The following is a 22696-nucleotide window of genomic DNA, read 5'->3' as shown; positions in this document are numbered from 1 at the left end:
ATCGTCAGCTTAAGGGAGGCTTCATTAAAATCCAGCGTTGCTTGTGCCTCTGAAAGAAAATCTATTCCTAAGATAATATGTGCTTGCAGATTCTTTACTATAAAAACATAACCTTTACTTGTTCGTCCTTGATACGGACGTATAGCGGTAATTTACATATGCACTTGCATCTTTCTCCTTGCGCCGCTAACACTGTCGAATTATCCGAATTATATATGCGGTATTTCCGAAAATACTTCCTAAAAAAATCTTCTGCCACACAGGAACACTGCGCGCCTGTATCTAGGAGTACGGTGGCTGGGATATTATTCACCAACACTTCAATCTTCGGAAGAGTCAAATTTTTCACCATTACTGTATTTAACTTGAAGGAAGAGGGGTTTTCTTGGCCTTCGGATTTCCGCACCCTCCCGTCAGCAGAAATCCGTTTTAGTTTAAATTATTTTTCATTATATTCATGCTGATATATGCTGAAAAGTTCCGTTTCTAATTTCGCACGATCCCTTACAACAGGGAAGGCTTTTAGTAGGGCAGTATTGAAATTTTTGTAAGTATAGGTGGGACTTCCTGCTTGACCCAAGAGACTTCTGCCTATACATTTGAACCAATTAAGCGCTTGGCCCCTCAAAGCGCTGGTAGCTAAGGTAACTATTTGAAATTCGTGCACGGCGTAGAGCATGAAGTGGTCATCCAATTTTTCCAAAAAACTGGTTACCGGTGAGTTTCCATTAAATGTTGCTTCTGGTTTCATCGAAGCGCGCATGGTCTGGACGATGTAACCAAATCCTTCCAGGGCGGCAGCTGGCATTTCTGGATTCTGAGCCGCTTCTGCAGGCAGCACAGGTTCTTCTTGAAACTCGGCCATGGTTATTCTTCTTCGTTGGGCGCCACTATCAGGTTCAATGTTCCGTCTTACTTTCTTCGGGAACATGCAAGGACCTGACTCGGAACAGAGAGCTTACTGAAGCTATGTTCAATAACTGTGGGAAGTAGACAGGATACACAAGAAGGGTATACAAAACCCTTTATTTTTCTCTATTTACAATAACTTCCGTACTTCGGAATACAAAGACCCACTATTTGTAGTCTAAACGTAAGAATATAAAAATAAAACTAAACTCTAATTTAACTTTAAAATAATAAATGTGGAAGATTGGCCTTATATTAACAGGAAGCCGTATGTAGTACAGAGAACTGTGAACACTACAATACGTTTAAAGTTATCAAGAAGATTAAACCTCTGGCCTGGAAGGCAACCAGCAACTCAGTAAAACTTCTAAGGTAAGCGACCTGCTTCGACTAACTGCTTCCTCTCTCTCGCTTGGCAAAAAGCCACAACTTAAATACTTGGCGCTCGCCAGACAAACTTTGCATAAATACGTTAACGCTTATAATTCTGGCCGGAAGTAGAAAATAAGAAGTGATAGTTAAGATTTAAAATAAACGTTAGTAAAACTTAAAATCCTTACAAACATATTTTATAAAAGTTCCCATCAAATTTTACACATTTTATTGTGGGCACACTTCCAGTTCGATTTATTGAAAATTTCAAATTATTGAAGTTTCGCTTTGTACACACATACATTGAAATAATTTCTGAACCAGAGAGCTAAAGTTGTTTATATCTACAGCAAAATGAATAATGCTGTATTATTAAAGATCAATTACAATGCACCTAAAGCTGAATTTGGGAGTTTTTAAATATGTTTTCATTTAATATATATGCACTAATAAGATAGAGACACTAGCTGATGATTAGTGATTAGTTGCTTTGTTAATGAGAATAACTGTAATCATAGTTGACAAGTGGCAAGCAAATTGTGTATGTATCTAAAATAAAAAGATAAACAAAACTTAAACAATAAAAATATTTATTCTAGATATTTTGAAGAAATCTGCATTAGAAGTATAGAATCTAGTTTACCCCCCCCCCAATTTTTTTTTTTTTTTTTTTTTTTTTGGGATGTGCTCAAATTAAGTCAAGAAGAAATTTTTTGGCATTGAAATCTATAATTATAGCTCATAATATAAAAAAGATACTCACAAAGGAAGAGCATAGTGCATAATGATCTAGAAAGCTGTGAATCACAAGCTTTTACAAAAATAGTCGTTTAATGTCTAGCTGAAAACATAAATTTCCATAAAAAGATAATTCACATGAAAGACAATATATATATTTAAGAATGTTGCTGCATTATTTCATAAACAAAACTTTTATGATACTACAGTGGCATTTTAAAAATATTTAATTGTAAGAATACATAAAGATAAGCATAATCTTATAATTAAACAAACACTGGAAAAAATAGATTTTTTGATTATACAACACTTCTCTGTACACTAAAAATGAAACCTTAAATAACAAAAATTCCCCGAAAATAAAATCATATATTTACAGAGCTTCAATTATGAGAAATTAAAACTTTTAGCAATAAATAAACATAACAGTAGATTTTTCACATAAAAATATGACATATGCCCGAATAGAAAGGGAAAGGCAAATTATTAGAAAGATAATGGTAATTTGAAAGAATAACATGATAAAAATTGTAAGTTATTACAGGGATGGAAATCTAGCAGTGCCAGATACACTGTTCTGCTATATGTTGCTTTCTGTCAAAGACAAAAATGTTACTTTTACTTCATAATGTGATTTCTGTTTAGCTGATAGACTTTGAAAACAAGTGCCCTAGGCACCTGCCTACATCACCTATGCTTGATATTTTATGCTTGGAGCTAGCTTTGCTAAAAATCAAACACAATTTTTGCTAACAAAGAAGTCACCGAGCTTAATGCAAATGTAAATTTTTTCAGAATACTATGGTTTATTTTACATATTTAAACCCTTTTGTATCTTCTGAACAGTAGTAAAAATATAAACTAATGAATGACAGATTAAAAGCAGAAAATCAGTAATTTACATTAGGAAAATTTATCTGAGATATGTGCTAACCTATGATCACTTTTTGTCATCAATATAAGTTATAATGACTTTCCCCAAAATAAAGCTCATATTTTCTCTTTAGCTATTTAACATCAACAAATATTTCATATTCATTTCTGATTATGCCAATACAGCTTCTGCTTTAATGATTTGTCAACATGTAAATCATGGCATGTGCTTAGATAGACACTTCAATTCAGGATGAAAGTTTACACAGATTTTGAATTTTTATTTTATGGTGTACTGGCAAATTTTAACTTTTCTAGAAATTGCTTTGGACAAAAATATTACAATACTGCTCTGCATATTACATTTTATGCTAAGTGATGTACAAAAATTGTAGGTGCGTGTTACTGATCTCTTGTAAGTTGTAAGAGGGTTGAATATTGAAGTTGACATGATGAGTTTGTGATTTTACTGATAAAAGACTCAAGATGACTCATTTAGGTAAAGAAACTAGAAAAACAATTTTGTTAGTTCTGATGTATTTGATTTACCTGATTATTATTACCATTTTAATATGTACTGTATATATAGCATAATAAGGAAATGTTTCTTTGTGATGGCATTTCAAATGTTACTTTGCAAAGAAAGTACTTGAAGAAAGAACTACATATGCTATTTTGGGTTAGGTTAGTGATTATAGCAAAGCCCAAAAGGGCTATTGGCCTAAAAGCAGGAATGACCTTGTGGAGGACTTTCTAGGTGAAGCTGTTGCATCTTCATGTTATGCATAAGAAAACTACAAAAACCAACCATGCAGCTAGTTCGTTTTATCTCGGGTGGAACCAACAGTATTCGCTGGCCTTAACCGTTTGCCCATTGATAAGGTGAGTACTATTTTAAATCTATCAAAAAGAATCACCCCCCCCAAAAAAGAATAAAAAGAAACATGAAGTTAATGCTCTTTATTTATTTATTTTTTCATTTAGAATTTTTAACATATTTAGTTTTTAACAAAAATAGTGATTTTATTGCCACAAAATCAAAATTTAATAATTGACAAGGTATGATAAAGCACTGCAATTTCTATCCAGTGTTTAAAGATGATAAGAATATTTTTCACCATAAAGCAGGGCAAGGTTACGTTTCGCCTTGAACATATTTTAATTTTAGTTAGTGGTGGAAGCAAAAATGCAGAAAGCCACCTAGGAAAAGAGATTGATCAATGCATATATTTTAGAAAAATTTACACCTTATTTTCTTTTCAGCAAGGGGAGTATAAGGTAGTGGTATTTTTGGAGAACTATTTCATCTGAAATGATCGAAACACAATTATTTATTGACATTCAAATAGTGAATCTACTACAGTATTTTAAATGACCACAATCATAAATATTTTTGGATCAAATTATATACTCTTCTATGCTTTGTAGAAATTATTTTATTTTTAAGAAGCTCTGTAAATTTTCATAAATATGCTATTTTTACAATTATTTGAAAACAATATTTTTAAATGTCTTGCTGCATAATAATAAAATAGAAAACATTTATAAAATAAAATGAGTGAATAACCCATATATTAAGCCTAATTCTTGCGCAATTGTTAGAAGTAAAATTTAGATTCACTGATATTTATACAAACATTTATAAGTTCATGTACATACGATTCATATAGTTAATTTTTAGAATAAACAATTACAATCATGCATAATAAAATGCTATCAACAAATTAATATAAATTTGTTTAAAATAACTTCTGGTAAAATTTCAATTGCATTATTTTGTTTAATTTTAAGCAAACATTAGTTGTAGGTGGAAGATCTGAATAAGTAGTTAATCTATTATATAACTACACAAAAACTTCAAGAATATTCTTTGCCATGAAGCAGTGCATAATATTTGTACAAGGGCACTATGAAATTGAGCAATAGCATAAAAGCTGGTGCTAGTGATGAGAATAATGTGCTTCAGTGAAGTAGAAAATTTTAATGAGAGGTTAGGTAAAAACCAAAACCTTTAACATGTAAAAGGATATTTAACCTATGATTAGCAGAAAGTTCAATGAATATTTTTCATTGTCATTTAAAATATGAAAAAGTAACTTTGTAAAATTGATATAATTTGTACATTAATATTTTACTTTTGAAAAAAATCAACATTTGTAAAAAGTAACAGTAATTAGATAATACACATTTAGAAATTACAATGTTAGAGATTTGTACTAAAAATGAAATAATGAAACAGAAATGATTGACTTTTATAACAATACCTATGAACTAAAAAAATATAAATTATTTTTCACCACTCCTTAAACAGTTAATAATTCTTCTTGCAAAACACATGTTCCTGAAAAATTCTCACCCACTATAGTTGTACCAAATGGGTATTTTATGACTATAAAATTTTTCTATTTAATATTTTATAATCCAATATCGATATTCTGCTTTAAAACAACAATTCATTTAAGTATAAATTATTGGACTATTCCATAAGTAATGCAGTTTTTTTAGAATAAATACAAAAATTAAAAAAAGAATGACTATTATTTCTGATCATTTCCAATCTTAATTTAAAATTTTCATTACCCTGGTGACAAATTATCTTGTATTTTAGCCTAAAGAATGGATTGAGGTCAGTGGCAGATTTACAGACTGGAATGCTACTCTTACCTGAACTTTTGAGGCTACTCATCTTAAAACACAGAATATGTTTACGAATTTTTTAAAAATTTAATCAATAATTTGGAGGTTCCTTGGAATGTGGAGCTCCTCGTTATTGTAACTTGCACAACCCCATACATCTGTAACCAGCAGAAAACTCTGCAGATATCATGTTCTGTATTAGAAGCCTTTAAGATGATGGTAATATGAACGACTAGATTAGAAGAATATGGTGGAAGAGTTATAGCAGTTATATACCATCACCAATTAGTTAGTGCATAATTTTTTTCATCAATAACTTGCTTTAATTAACTCAACTGTCCACAATGCTCTTTAATGACGGTTTTGTGTTCAGAAAATAACTGATTACCCCATGAAACACACCACATTCTTTACATGAAGGTCTTTCATTTTTGAGAAAGGTGTTTCCTTTTTAATGACCCACTGCCTTTTATAATTTATATTCTAATAAAAAATCCACTTTCTGTCACCAATGATTACTATGTATTTCTAAATAATAAGCCAATCCATGCATAAACTAGCAACTAAGATTTTCCTGCAAAAACTTGAGACCATGTAAAAACTGAATTTAAACTGCTCAATAAATTTTGCCATACAGAGTGATTAAATATCTGCCAAAAATTTACAGGGGACCAAAATAAGCAGATTTTGTAATAGAATAGTTCAATTTTTTTTTTTTTTTTATTTGATTATGGCAAAGCATGCTAGAACATCTGCTTAAGAGGACCTTACCATTGTGGAAGACTTTTCAAGAGAAACTGGCTAATATTCACATTATGCACCGGAAAAATTGCTTATAATGAAATGAATGTGCCAAAATGGTGTGTTGAGGTGATACATGTTGTTGTTAAGGGATAGATTAAAAAAAGCATTCTGCTGGCACAAGTCATCATTTCCTAGGCACAAATCATCATTTCCTATGTGAATTCTGAGTGGCATTCATTGCTACATGAACAAGGAGTTCACCAACATGGATTTTATCTATGGAGTTGCTTTTAAAATGAAGCAGCTACTCAAAAGGGTACAAAGGACAATTCCTGGGTATCTTCTTTTAAGCAGATGCTCAGTTTCATCTAGAGCCTTGTAGACAAAATGCATGTTGGTGAAACCTGTGATTGTGTAATTAATGCATACCATTTGAAATTCACACAGAGAATGATGATTTACGCAAGCAGAAAGCTGCTCTTTAACAGCACCTGTAACATCTCAGTGCAACCTTTCACTACACATATTTCATAAAAAAATATGCTTATATATTCCCCTCTATATGTTTTTACATTTTTGCTAACTATTCCTGAATAACTCTGTATATACCACCAAAAGTGCAGATAATTAATTGTGCAACATTAACAAACCCATCAGATGAGCTAAATGTAGGCATCAATTCATTTTCCTTTTCCATTTCAAATAAATGGATGAGAGTACTTTAGAATGAAAGAGCACATTCCGTGTGAAAAATTTCTTTTTTCTCGATTTTTCAACTTCTGGGTATGTACATCATTTCACACTTTGGCAACAGTATACTGCATTTTACTTTGGTTATCTGTAGTAGTAAACATTTTAAACAATCACAAGATTTCTTGCTCTCAACTGAGCTTTCTCTTTTATTACTAAAATGTTTCTTCTATTCACCATATAAAAACAGAGATCAAGACAAAAAATTACATTTTTTTTTAAAATTTTTAATTAAAAATTATCATTTTTATTCAGGAATGCTATGAAAAGAACTAATAATAATACTGTTCATGAAGGAAAAGATAGCAATGTTAATGATGAAATGAAGGATGATAACATTCACCCAAACTTATCTCAAGAAAACACATAAAAATTATTGGAAAATTTCTGAGTCAGGTAACAATGTTAATGAACTGATAATTGTATATTAGAATCAAACAAAATAAAAATAATATGTTTTTATTAATTTGTAATATCATTTTTATGACCAAATTATTTGTAAGGCATTTTGAACTTGAATGCTCCAAACAAGTGGTAAAAAAATCTGTTAAAAAATTTCAGCTTGTATATGAAAATATATAATATTTCATTGATAAATGCTTTTTTCTTTTTTTTAAAAAACTTTAGAGCAATGATTCTAAATGTTATGGTCTCTATATCGCTAGGATTTGAGGAGTTAATAGTTGAGGTTCCTTAAGTAATTTTCCAAAATAAATTAGACTTTTTTCATTCATTTCATTATAAAAATATAATATCATTCAAATGAATGGTAAGAGGGTCTGAGAAAATGCATGATACATAAAAGAAGTCCTCAACTTCTTTAAACCTGTAAACCCCTGATCTAGGGAGACAAGATCACGACATACTCTCATAAAGTATGATCCCAAGATGCCATTTTTTAAGAAACCCAAATCATCATTTATTTTCTCAAAACCTTATTTTTCTCACATAAAAACATGGGAATTGAGAACTGGGGTTTCTTGAAGGGATGCTGAGTCTAGAATCTCAGATGCTCTTAATTGGACCCAGGGTAAGAAGTAGAAATTTAAATTTGTAGCTTCAAACTCATGCTTGACAATTTGCATAGAACCCAGTGAGCTTTTGAGAAACTCTTCTTAATGCTTTTAAATGCAATGAACCCTTGTATAGATTATTAAACCTGCTCTGAAAGATCTTCTGTCATTAAAATTAGACTTTGCTCTGTCAGTACATGCAAGCGAAAAAAACTACATTACTAATGGGATCAGCAATAATAAAACATTACTAGAGAAATCTGATACTTTTAGGGTCATATCTACAAAAATCAGAAAATTTTCAGCCTGTGAAATGATGTTTTATGTTATAAAGGACAATTACATTAAATATCAAGAATTGTCAAAGTTTTCTAATAAATTAAATCTCAGGAGCTTGCTTAACTTTTGGTATTTCATTTCTTTTATTTACATTTTTATTGATGTGCATTATTTAAAAGATGAAATATTTAATTTTAAATCTGTTCAGCACTCACTTTTATCAAATGCATTAAGAAACTGCACAATTAAAAATTTATATCTCAAAAGCAGTTGTATATTAACATAATATACGCATAAAACTATTCAATTAAAATGTAATGCAATTGTACAAGCATCTTATTTCAGAATGGCCTTTTTTTTTTTTTTTTTTTCCCCTAGTTCATTTCAAATGCTTCAATACAATATATATTTTCCTATTCATAAATTTATCTTACTTGTAAATTAGATTTTCCATACATTATATTACATTTTCTAAACTAGAAGTTGCTGAACAATTATGAATTAAGTGAATAAATTCCAATAGGATATTTTAGGAATAATTACATAAAGATTAAAGATTTTTTTTTCAGGGGGGTTAAGTTCTTACATATTAAAAATCATTATCCATTCATCAATATCTCATCAAACATCTGTAACAATTCTTTTCACAGGAATGATAACACAGGTAACAACAGTTGTTTGAAAAGCAACATTATAAACCTTTTATTATTATACCCATTTTTGTTTCAATGCTGTTATGCTATATAGAGACAGACTAGGATATAAATTATGCCAAATTTTTTAAAAAAAGGAAAAACATTAAATTATGGCAACATAAAATATGGAGGGAATATTAAAAAAAAACTAAGTTATAAACAAAGCTATAAATCACAGATAAATATATTAAATTTATAAACATTATACAAATTGTAAACAATACAAAATTAAATATATCTTGTAATCTATGATACCTTGATTGAAAATCACAATATGTGTATGAATGATGAATGTTCTATACACTATTCCTATAAATTCACAAATATAAACATTTCATATACATTCTAAGTAGATTTAACTTGAAACTTCAGTTCAGAATTCAGATGACTGATAGCAAAATATATTACAAGTACTCAATAACTAATCTTTATCAGTTGTACTAGTTTTAATAGTCTTTAAAACCGAAATTATAAGTACAACATTTGGCACAAAGAAACTTATCCATCTCCAGTATGAGAATTAAGGCAAGCCATGCAAAATCCTTCACTTGAGCAGGCAGTGTGATATGAATGACCTATTAAAATTTTTACAATTGCAATTTAAAATAAGATACATTATTTAATTTCATTTACTAAATAACAGAAAGAAAATCAAGTGCAATATATAAGCAGAGCATAATTTATTAAATTTAAATAAAATAACTTTAATACTCACCACATCTATACACAGTTATGCCACCATTTGATGCTGACAAATGAGAAGTTAATGGCAGTTTGCATATTTTGCAAGTAGTATTTAAGCAAGTTGCTACTCCCCAGTGGCCTTCTGATTCTTCTAAATAATAGTGACCAGCTTTTGGGGGATCTTCATTCTATATATAGAAAAGAGGGTAAAAAAAAAAAAAACTACATTCACTTTTTATTCAGTTGAGGGGGGGGGAGGAGGTAGTTTTTTAAACACAAATAATTTTTTAAACAGCAAAATACTGTTCATTTTTCTCAATTATCATTTGCCTCTTTCAATAAACTTTTCTCGCTCTTCCCCCCCCCCGGAAAAAATATTTTTCTAGAAGGATTTTACAAAAATGAAGGTTTTATCAGATGAGTAATTTTGTGAGCACTAAATAAATAGTTGACAGCTAATGCAGTATTAGGGCTATATGGTGGATGTGGTGACACATCCCAACCAAGTTCCAACAGTTTGTGATGAGGGGCTAATGGTGTTCGAGATTTGAAATTGTCACAATGTTATATGGTACCTTTACAGTTTACCAAATCTGGATGTGATAACCTGTGGTACAGTTTAGAATTGACTGTTTTGTGCCTTAATAAAATACACAATGCAATTACAATCTCACCAAACTTAACAGATAACCTTCTGATGTTAACTGGATGACCAGGTTTGGACCATATTTAAACAACTAGTTATCAATCCCTTCAAAAATGAATTACTTTGGTAAAAACGAATAGCTCATGCTGACTTGTTAAAACGTATTTCATCACAATATGTGTATGTCAACTATTACAAGGTATCCTCAAATAACATTAATATCATCGCTACTACAACTATGTTAGAGTATAATAATAGTTTATCTATAAATAGCTGCTTTTCTTCATTGCATCACATATACTTCCACTTAACAAGTATATTTTCCAAATGCTGTTAAGCTTAAATTATTAAGTAATACCCTATATTTACATCAATGGTTGATAAATAACAGGAACTGCAAGACTACTAATATTGGAATAATATTTTAAGCAAATGATGTATGATTAACTGTTTATTAACCTTTTAATGCACACAATATTACTTTTATAATGTTTTAACTAAAAAACTATAGACATTGAATATGGCAGTTTATTATGAATTTTTAAAAAATCTACTCTTGCCCATTGATCTGTGGGTGATGGTTGCACTGTAAAAGCAGTGTGCATCCACCATCATCATTTGAAACTTACTGAGGCAGTAGGGGGAAAAAAAAAAAAAAAACTTTTTACCATGTGCATTTCTAATAAATGACGAAATTTGCAAATTAAAAAAAAATATAGTATTTAAAAACTGCATCATATGTTAATTTTTTACATTATTTTACAAAGTAAATTGTCAGAAAAAATGAAAAATTAAACATTTATGTAATTTTTCTATAGCAATGAAGAAGGTATGGCACATTTTGTACATGTATCTTGTTCTGTGAAGTTTCTCCCTTGTGCTACAAAGTGTACACCGCAGAGATTTGCATTCTACTGGTATATGTTCAGGGTTCTTTAGTCTCTTTTCATCTGGCACATGAAGTTTGTGTTTTTTTAATGTTGATGGGGGCAAGGGAGTTCATTTTTACTGGGCAGGTGTATGTATTGTTTAGTAATAAAATAATTCTGTGGTTTTTAGAGCTCCTTAGCTATATCTGGTGAAAAATAAATACTCATATTTGAAAGCAGCAAACACTATTATTGTGTTTGCTGCTTTCAAATATGAGTATTGTGAGCAGCAGTGGTTTCAGTTCACAATCATTGAATCTCTACAACAGTGGTCGCCAACCAGTGGTCCATGGACCACTCGTGTCCATGAAAACTTTTTGATGGCCTGCAGAAAAATTGGGATATTATTTATACTTTTAGGAAGATTCAGTTTATAAAATGACGAGTAACAAAAACTATCATGGAATATGGATTACACTTTTTTTAAAAATTTTAGCTACTACTTTTAGCAAAATTCCTTCTGAATTTAGCAAGTTTTTAGCTACTTTTGCAGGTGTATATAGCAACACTTGAAAGTGAGAGGTGGCATCTATGAATATACTGCTGTTATCAATAACAGTGCAAACTGAAATTCTCTTTCCTTTTGAATTACAATTTTTTTAATTATGCTATTGTGGTCATTAATAACACAGGTTTTTTCCGTGTCAATAGGCATCTTGATGGATTTTTATGAGAACCATCTGCATTCTTTCTTATAATTGCATGACTGAAAGTTTTCATTTTGGTTTTGTCTAACTGTTGATCGATGGTACCATTGCTGAGTAAGCGATGATTATTATGTTTACAATAATGAAAAATTGGCAGCATAACACTGTCAGTTTATTGATATTGCTTTGTGTTTGCTGGTTTTCTTTTCGTGAAGTTGCTTTTCAGTTATAGGGAAATGTAAAGCTTTCCTGTACTAGATTTTTGTACTTTTCATGTAATTTTTCGATGTGAACGAAATACGTGTAGTTTGCTGATTATTACTGCATAAATGTATTTATCTTTTTTTAAAAAAAAATCATATTAGTGGTCTGCCAAATATAAAATTATATATGTAGTGGTCTGTGAAGTTCTAAGTGTTGATGACCACTGCTCTAGAGTATTGTAAGCATCGTGACACAATGCTCTATTGGCTCAGTAGTCGTGCCCTGAAACCACGAAGCAGATGTCATAAATATATGCAGGTTGTTTATATATGCATTTAATTATTGTTATATTTTTATTGTTTATGATAGAAATGATGATGTGCAATGAATAACTTTTGAAATTTAAAGCTGTTTATATTAATAACAGGAAGTTATTTTGTCTCACTGAAAATGAATTTTAAAAGGCATCTGATTTGAGGTACTAAGACCTAACAAATGCATGGTTCTGCAGTCATTTTGTGTTATTTAGAAGTAAAAGATAAGTAATCAGTCGTTTTTTTTTTTCACTCAAAAAATTCAGAAAGAAGAGAGGAAAATAATTCATAAATTGGTGGTTTAGGGGACGACCACAACATGCGTCAAGTGATTCAAATATTTCTATTGTCCGGTACCCATATGTATGGAAAAAAACTTAAATTTCTTAAAATTTCGGAGTAGGCTGTATGTATGAAAAATGAACCTCCAGCATCATATAAAGGCATGTACTATGTTGTACAACATAAAAAAGGCATTTCTTCATTTTGAGGATTAAGTTAAAAATCCTTAATTTTTCAGATGCATGAGAGAGAGAAAGAATATTTTAGGGTACAGTATATTTAATATTACTTTATTTATTTGTACAGCAAATTACACGTTGCTGCATAATTTCTTAGCAAAATGTAACCATAATTCCATTGTCATACACACATACCCAGGCAGCATGTCTCAAAAATATACGTGTAATTTTGGTGAAATAAGGGTGTGATAATTTTTGCACGTTATTTTTACGAAAGTTTTATGAATTAAAAAAACTGAAGATACTATCGACGCTTTATCGTATTTTACATATGTTATTTTTACGAAAATTATATGAAATGAAATGTACTACTAAAAACTCTCGACAGCATATTTTTCATTCGTTACTTTTACGCATATTATACGAATACTAAAACCCTTTTTAAAAAAATCTATGATTCAGAGTATCTGTGTTTTTATTTCTCATTTTATAGTTCTTTCTTCCTTTCAAAACAAAACAAAGTGCAAAAATAGAGTTTTTTTAATGAGTTTTAATGCTATATACAAATATTTTTATTTAATAATAATAACTATGAAATCCTGATATTCTACATAAATTTCAACTCCTTAAATCATTATTATAAAAATCACATGAGGCTAAAATTTTTTAATTTTGTTTAATGTATGTTTTCTCATACATTAATTATACAGTTGATACAAATTAATGATACAGTAATTTTAATAATTTTTATATGAGAAAATAAAATAATTAATGTAAATAAATAATTATATTCATATTTTTCCTGAAACAGTTAAGGACATTCTTAATATGGAGATCTTCAGATTATGTACAACTTTCCAGTAAAACAAACTCAAAATTTATGCGGTTAATTTTACGCTAACTTATAAAATTACCCGCTTTTAAGATTATGCACTGAGCATGTGCAGAGCTAGGCATTTCTATTTTTCATATAAAAAATAAATTATTACTTTACTGCAGATGTGCTGTGAATATAAATTTATACAATGCAAAAATAAATTAATTTCATATGCTAATTTAGAGCTTTCTTAATATGTTTAATTATAAAGGGGAAAAAGAACGTGTTTTAATTCTTGTTCACTGACCAATCGCAAAGCAGGAATTCTTCTACTTTCGGCAGCATGGTGGGATATTTGTCAACTCAGCAGCTCAGCACTCAGCAATGGTGGTGTTTGTAAGCAATGGCCATGTTCTATATCGGATCTGATATTACAGTACTATTTGAAGAAAGTAAGTGAAAATTTTATATTTTCAGTGTTTAATATTCATGCTTTCTTCACCTATGTAAAATTATATGAATACAGTCATTCTAGGAAATATGATTTTCCTAAAGCATGTGTTGTTCTTTTGCGAGTGTGCCGAATCATTCATTTTTAGCATTTGGTACATTTAATGATATAAAATACCAAATCAATAGATTCAAAAACTTCCTGTTTTGCACTAATGTGTTTTTCACTGTTTGTATGTTTCTTACTTTCTTATATTGTCTTTTACTCAAACATTTTAATATTTATCTTAAAACCTACTGTAATTAAGCAAGAAGAAGCATAATGGAAAAACAAAGGCAATTTTAACATGATTAATCTCTTCTGAAAAATGCATACACTAACTGCCCTTGAAATATCTACCTTATGCCAAAAAATAAAGCATGTAACTTTCATTTATTGATGAAATTCAATTTTATTTATTTATTTATTATTTTTCCTAAAAATAATTTAATTTTTCATTTTTGAATTTAGTTTTATAAATTTGCTTTCATATATAATCTTTAACTCAGAGATATTGTGCTGTTAAAAATGAAATTTTATGTGATAAAACATAGGTATTTTTGTTCCATATCCGTGTTAATTTTTTTATACTGAATTTTCATGCACTTTAATTACTGAAATATATAAAGTTTTCTTTAAGTTCTTCATGAATGCATTCCTTTTCCTTTAGTTTAGTTTGTTTGATTTTTGTCGTTTCAAATGATCTATCATAATTAAAGAAAGAAAATGAATTCAAGTAAGAATGCTTGCTTTCCTTTCAATTTTAAATAAATTAATAGATTTATTGCTATTTACTGTAGCTTCAAGTTTCTCTACACATAACATTCCAAGTCAAAACTTCATGATGATGTTGATCATTAGAACTGCATGAAAATATTTATTCAGAAGTTAGTGTTTGATCTAAAATACCTTAAATGATATAAATTCTATTTTATTAAATCATGTATTTTGATATTTAAAAAAAAATGAAAATTGTAAATGTGCAGAAATGCTTGTTTAAAATCAAGAAATTGCTGATATTTCTGTTGTTTTTTCCCCCCGTGTGAATTAAAAAAAAATACAGCCTGGTATGGCGAGTGAGCATCCTGCTGAGTTGTAGTAAACAGGATGTCCAGTCTACCAGACCATCAGAGAGACAGATTTGGATTGAAATCATAATGATACGTTTGTTTATAAACATATGAGAAGTAAACTCTAATACGCTAAGAAATGATTTATTTTCTACTATTAATTATAAAATGAAATAATCTAACCAAACAATTTTCTTCGTAATATTTCACTAAGCATTAATGTTGCGATACGAGATTCTAAAAATCAGAACATTTCAGGAAATTTTCACTCAGTATATGTTGATGATATGTAAAATCATGTTGTTGAACAGAATATTGCTTTTGCACAGGAAAGTTAATTAAGATACAATAACATGCCAAACAAGTATTAATTTAGAAGTCAAACAACAAAATTCAGCGTTATATTTTCAAGTTTTCACAGGACTAGTTTTGATGGTTTTACCGAACCATCGAAACTAGTCCTGTGAAAATTTGAAAATATAATGCTGATTTTTGTTGTTTCACTTCTAAATGAATACAGGAAAGTTATTTCATTGATCTAATATCCGCATGAATCAAACTTTTTAAAGAATGATTACAGTTTCTAAGCTAACTTAAAATTTTCACATTTAGAAAATATATGTATCATATAGCATTAGTTATAGAAAAGATAATAGAAGAAGTTCTTTCGTAATTTGCCTTAATAGAGTCATCCTGCTAATTAAAGATTTATTAAAGTTAATATGTTAAGCGAAAATTTGGTTATTGCACATCTATTAGATTATTATATGTAATTAAGGATTTGATAACTGTTTCAAAGAGCATATAATAGCAAATGGTGTCATTACATTAGTCTCCAATAGTAAATACCATTTACTATTGGAGAAATGCTTCATAATGATGGTAATACTTTAATTTGAGTCAACCCATGTTCAAAATGAAAATGAAATCATTATGAAAAATTTCATAATTGTACTTTGGGCTTTGCATCCTTGTGTAAATTATTTTCTTATATGTACGAAAAGCTACTTTCCTGGTGTCCACCTTTATGTCCATAATGTAAGTAAATTTTTCATTTATTTTGCTAATCTGCATAGCAAACCAAGTTAATTCAAACATCTGCTACCCAGGCAGCAAACATATAAAGGTTGCTTTTTACAAGTTACAAACTGGTCTTCATAAGGGTTGGTTTCTGTAATGATACTTTTAGGAAAATGTCTGTATTTCAAACAGTGGCCGACTTGGTAGGTGTTGGCACTATTATGAAGCTATTCTTTCTCAGCTATTGAAGATGCTGTCTGTCTTAGTATTAAGATAATCTTTAAATAAGCATCTAAAATATCCTCAGAATAAACGAATGGAAGAATTAATGTTAAAATAGGCATTATGTGAAAGATATTTTAGGGCATACCATTAATTATTTTCGTTTATAACATAATTCATGACATTAAATAAAAATGAATGTTTCATCTCTACTATATTTGACAGTGAGAAAGTGACTTTTTGTTGTTAAGTAATTGTTGTTTACATTGTTATGAAAGGATACAAGTTATACCAAAGTATTATTTATTGGCACATGTAGCATAAAGATTAAACTCATTTGTTACATTACTTACTATTCATATAAGTCTAGGCTATGCCAGTTTCGTTGTCAGCATTTGAATTTAATATTTAATACTTAACTTGGTGTTACTGAAATTAAAAAAGAAAAAATATGCAGCAGATTTCAATATTTAATAATATTTTCAATTTTCATTAATATTTTGGTAGTGTCCATTTTACTAATTTGGAAAAACGAATTTGGTTTTCTATTGCTTTCATATTTTTGTGAAGACTTGTAAAATTTTGAAATTTAATGTAAAACTAGATAATTAAAATAATGTCTGATAATATCATGGCTTCATCCTTTTGATAACAGTAAAACACTAGAAACAAACTTAACACATGAACAATCAATCATTAATTATAATTCTTTCTGAAGGTTTCAGAAATAATACTGAAATCATAACACATATCATTAAGCTTAAAAAAATTAACCTATCCATGCATTAAACATGAAATTTCCTGTTTATAATAATGTCTTACATTAAGGTACCTAAAACAAATAAAACTTAATTGAACAGAAATGTAAATGGCATATTAAATTTTAAGATTGAGGATTTTTATTATTACTATTGTTATTGATGTTGAACTGAAAAGAGAATTACTCTTTTCTTCCAATAAGAATGGAATCTTATTGGAAGAAAAGAGTAATTCTTTTTTCAGAAGAATTCTTAAGAATGGAAAAGCACCATGTGAAAGGTGCATTTTAGTTTACATTGAATGGCTCTTAAATTCTATTGACTTTTCTCTAAATAACACTATAAGAGTTTTTTTTTAAAGCAGTCACTATTTCTAATTTATGTATGCTTTGTTATTATTGATTTAAACTGGGTTTCTGTTTACATGAGACATATCAAACCATAATTTTAGACACTGATACTACACCAATTAATATATATTATTTTTCAATGGCTAAAATATTTATAGTATTAAGGCACTGGATCAACAAAAATGCTTTCAAAATGACCCCCCCCCAAAAAAAAAATTCTGGTAAGTTTTGATATATTTTGGAACACCATTAGCTGTGAGACTTTAAATTAACCCTTTGTTGCATAATGTCCACTCTAGTAGACAAAAATTTAAATTTGTTTATTCTTCTGTAAATTCCTTAACAGATTCCATTCCTCTATTTATTCATTCTATATTATTAGAACTTTCAACTGTCGATCATAGATGGCTGTATAGCATCACTAAGTAAAGCATTGCTATTTGGAAAATGGCTGCTACTTCTGTTTCCAAGTTAGTACATTTTCTCATATCAAACATTATACAATACTGCTTACATTTTCTTATATTGCCATTTTTTATTCATAATTAGTAATTTTAGACATCTTATTTTAAATGCCAGTTTGAGAAAATTGTGGAGTGGGTAGATAAAGATCTACCAAAAAGAGTTAATTGAAACTCAAATGTACTGCTTATCAAGCCAAAGCACCACTGGAAATGTTTATGTTTGGCAAGGAATTTCTAGAAAATTTGACATTTGAATCCAACAGGTACAGGTTACAAAATCGTAGCAAAATGAATTCAATCACAATCGACAAAATGAAAGTATTTTGGGGGGATCTGTATGTGCATGTCATTTGTAGATTTACCATTTAGAAGATGGTGATGATCACTGCAAACAAGGCAGGAAACGATTTCAAATGCAATGATCGTAAATCGTTGGGAAGAGATTTGTATGCATGTACGTATATGCATGCTGTCCACTGTAGCAATTATTTAAAATGAAATTTGAATAAAATTATTTTTTTTTATTATTACTAAGATTATTTTCAGTAGAAAAAATACAAACATTTTTGTTTAACTTATTTCATCAAGATTATTTGTATGCAACAAAGGGTTAACAAAAAAGTGAAATAAATATACCAAAATAAAATGATCATTAATAAAAAAGAAATTCCCTAGAGATGGACACATAGGTAGTGTCTGTGCAGAAAACTACAGTTATATTTTTATTAATGTGCATTAAACAAAAGTCATAAACTGGAGGGGAAAAAAAAGGGGGGGAAGGTGTCTCTTATTACTTTTATTTAAGGTAAAACCTATGAAAGTAATTTATTTTTGAAATCTGCTTAGTTATTTGATCATTTAATACATAATAATAAATATGAATTTTTTAAATAAAAATTAATATTTTTCAGTAACTTTAAAATCATTTCTATCTTCCATTTCAGTAATTCTAGAATATTAAATTCATATATTTTTAGAAAAATGATTTACTTAATGAACAACTTTTTGGTTTATTATTTTAGCTTATCACATTTAACAAACTGGAAAATTTCACCTCATGCAGGGGAAAAATGTGGATGGCGTGTTTTTAATGGTGTAAAGTCTAATTAAATGTGTTTAAACAGCGTTTTTACATTCGTAATGTGCATATCTCCTGGACACTTTTCATGATATTTTTTTTTATGTTCAAGTTTTATATTTTTATACGAAGGGGTATTCGTATATTGCACGTATTTTTCATGTGCAAATTACGAATACATGCTGCCTGGGTACTGTTATATGCAGCAGTCACTATTATCATGGTTTCAAGTATCTACTGTAAACATTGGAATCTATAACCTGCAGATACAGGGATACCACCACCGAGGGATTTTCTAATATTTTAACTAGTGGAACGTAGCATCGTTTTCTTGATAATCCCAAAGCAGGATACCCCAATTAAAATGTATTTATTATCAAGCAGAATCTTTGACTACACATTAAGATTGTAATAATAAAAAAAAAGTTAGATGCTTTCTGCTAGAGGATGAGTAGAAATACCTGCAGCTCTATTGCCAATGAAGTTTGTTACTGAAAAATATTTCATTTCTTGTTTAAAATACAGGCCGTCTGTGTCACAACAAAGTTTCTTACTGCTAATTTATTATGGATTCTATGTACAATAAACACTGCCATCAAGCTTTGAAACATTACTAAAATTTGAAACGCATTTGCACTTATATACTCTTAAACTAAATATTATGCAAACATACATCATTCACAAATACTACAATACTACACAGAAAGGTAAAGTATGCAACACTTTTAGCACAAATACATCACAACATGACTATTTCAACTATTTATATTCTTAGTTTCATTATTAAACATATAGAAAAGAAAATAATAATAAAAAAAAAGTATTATTATGAATTACCTTTACTCAGATAAATTCAATAAAAACATAATTACCGTTGAATTCTGTGAATCAGAAGTTGAAGGCTTTTCTTTTTCATTCTGTAATGTGTGCCTTGCCTAAATATTGAATTTCATTAACTATAATCTCAAATAATAACTGAAATAAGGAATATTTCAATATTTTGATAACTTAGTAGTTTGACATTTACCTCTGGGGAAAGAGACTGCAATTTTCGGGACCATAAATAACTCCCAACTGTAGTTAAAGCCCTATGCATTAAGGCACTGAAAAACAAGACATGTTGTTGTTTTTAAAGTAAATTATAAACTGGAAACAAAATAACTATTTTTTATTAAACTATTTATTGATAAAATACTACAAAATTACTTACATTAAAAAGCATACATTAAATAGCATACTTAAAGAATGCAAAATGATTATAAAGTTGCTACAAATATGTTACTGAGGAAAAACAAAAGCCACGATGCAGCTACAACTAAAAACATAAAACAAAAATCCATTTGAGTGACAAGAATTAATTACACTGTAAGCTAACAATTGCAGTATACTCAAAAAGAAAAACAAATATATACCAATAAACTTCTGATGAGCCAACTTCTCTGAAACAGGATTTAAAAGCAATAAAAAAGTAAAATTCTCTAACTTTATTTTCCAATACCCCTTAAATCTCTATTTTAATCTGGATAATTTCCCTTTCTGTTTTAAAAATAGTAACTGCTTATAATAAATTTTACTAGACTGCATCATTTCAAAATTACTAATCCAATGTCTTATGATTTTTAAGTAAAGCTAATGAAGAACAGACTTGCAAAATACTCCAACCAATTACTAAGTTTCAGATTCAGGATCTTTTAACAGCCAATGAGGAAAATGTAAACCTAAACTAAACGATTCTGAACCATGATTTCATCTTGAACACTTTGCATTTGATCGATACTTCCCTGTCTCTAGAGAGATTGTTGCACTGCTTTTCTAACCAAAACTTCTAAAAAATTTAACAGTTCTTCAAGAACAACCACACTTTGCTCCACATTATGCATAGAATAAAAGAAAGGTCTAACTGGCCTAACTGACTGTTGCTTTTTTTATGCATCAAGATTTAAATTATTACACTTCATATTTACATGATATTTTTGGATGATAAAATGAGAGAACTTAATAGAGAAGACATCAATTAACTAGCAGTCATGCTGGGGATAGTGATAGAGATATGTAGCTCACAAACAAATAAGATGCATCATAGAAGAACATCATTTTTATTTCTGGATGATGAATTTCATAGCATATATCTTCTTAACTGGTACAACACTAGGGCACTTAACTGGTACAAAAGACGCACCACATTTTTAAAGTAATATTTGAAAAGAGGTAAGCGATTGCTTATGTGTTAACTAAGTGATATCAGAGGAGAAAGTGATGCGTTTTAAGCAGCAGGGCCTATAAATAACCTCAGAATGTTTTGTTTGAATCTTAAATGAGGATTGGTCAACAGCTTTCACATTGCAGTTTACTGCAGGAAAAGAATAAAGTCAGTGATGCAGTATAAATGCCTTGAAGGTATTGCACTTAAATTAAAATTAGGAATTTAAAGAGCTATTTTCCATTAAGCAGTGATTTTGTAATACCTTTCTTTCATACTTTTATATTTTACATATTCCCCACCTTTAAAGAAGAAAAAGACTTGGTGATAAAAAGGTCTTTTGAGGAAAAGTATTACAGCAATAGCAAAGGCAGAGAAATTTTACATAACATATAAAATTCCAACAAGGAAGCAAAAGAATTGCTTCAGGGACATAGCCTTTAGGTTTCACTATGTCCAAACATTGGTTCATGAACTTTCTCATATTTGAATATATAAAAACAGATAAAAATATAATTTAGAAATATTAGAACAAAGTATTATATAATCTGCAAATTCAATTTAGATTCCAATTTAAGTCTTTAAAATGTAAGTTTGTAAATTTCTTGAAACATTTTCTGAAAATAGTATAAAAATGTTCTAAATTTGGAGTCTGATTCCCCCCCCCCCCACGAAACAGTCAAGAAAATGCACAGTTATTAAAATGTCTCTTGGAATATGTCAATATAACTTTGATAGTTCTAGGACTTTAAAAGTCTTTCATAAAAGCTATGGTAATCAATATAAACCAAAATATTTGCAATATAAATCGATGAAATTTCATTAGAATTAATACTTATTTACTCATTATCAAACAAAACCAGAATATCTTGCTATACTGCAATGTAATAATTAATACATAAGAATGAACAAAATACAATATAATAATAAAATAAAATTTTATGAAAAAGGCAGGTCTGCTACAAGCAAATTAGCATAACTACTTGTTGATTACTGATAATACTTAAAAACAATTAAATAAAAATCTCCGTTCCTTATTCAAGGTATTTAGTATTGCATAAAAACATCAAAGTTTCTATTTAGATTTATGGCCATAAAATTCTTTATAGAATGTACTTGAAAATAATAATAAAAAAATAAACATATGAAAATTAAAACTCAAGAAAAATAACTTGTACACTCAAGTTAGGTCTTAGTAATTTAGTAAACAGAATTTTACATATTGGTCATCAAAATTAAATTATAATGACAAAAATAAAACACAACTGAAACTTAAAATTTATTAATAGAAATTTGTGCAAAAGCATTAGTTAACATAAATTACAATGTTTC

General features: G+C 29.0%; 1 protein-coding gene across 3 annotated transcripts in view; it reads right to left on the bottom strand.

Annotated features, from left to right (window-relative positions):
- Positions 1 to 1854: 1854 nt before the first annotated feature.
- The window catches only part of p (WD40 repeat domain-containing protein pink), a 142450-nt gene continuing 121608 nt past the window's right edge, over positions 1855 to 22696 (bottom strand). For all 3 annotated transcript variants that reach the window (XM_085816995.1, XM_035374000.2, XM_035374001.2), the window contains 4 exons: positions 20192 to 20267; positions 20037 to 20099; positions 9726 to 9882; positions 1855 to 9585 (listed from right to left, as the gene is read on the bottom strand). In XM_085816995.1, coding sequence (XP_085673121.1) covers positions 9509 to 9585; positions 9726 to 9882; positions 20037 to 20099; positions 20192 to 20267 — 373 coding nt within the window. In that variant the 3' untranslated portion in view covers positions 1855 to 9508. The remainder of the gene's footprint in view (positions 9586 to 9725; positions 9883 to 20036; positions 20100 to 20191; positions 20268 to 22696) is intronic.

The sequence above is a fragment of the Stegodyphus dumicola genome, chromosome 5 (genome assembly GCF_044657685.1).
Source record: "Stegodyphus dumicola isolate Sdum_Otavi_A_Nest chromosome 5, ASM4465768v1".
NCBI lineage: Eukaryota > Metazoa > Arthropoda > Arachnida > Araneae > Eresidae > Stegodyphus > Stegodyphus dumicola.
Note: the sequence above shows the minus strand (reverse complement) of the source record. Positions and strands in the feature narration are given on the sequence as shown.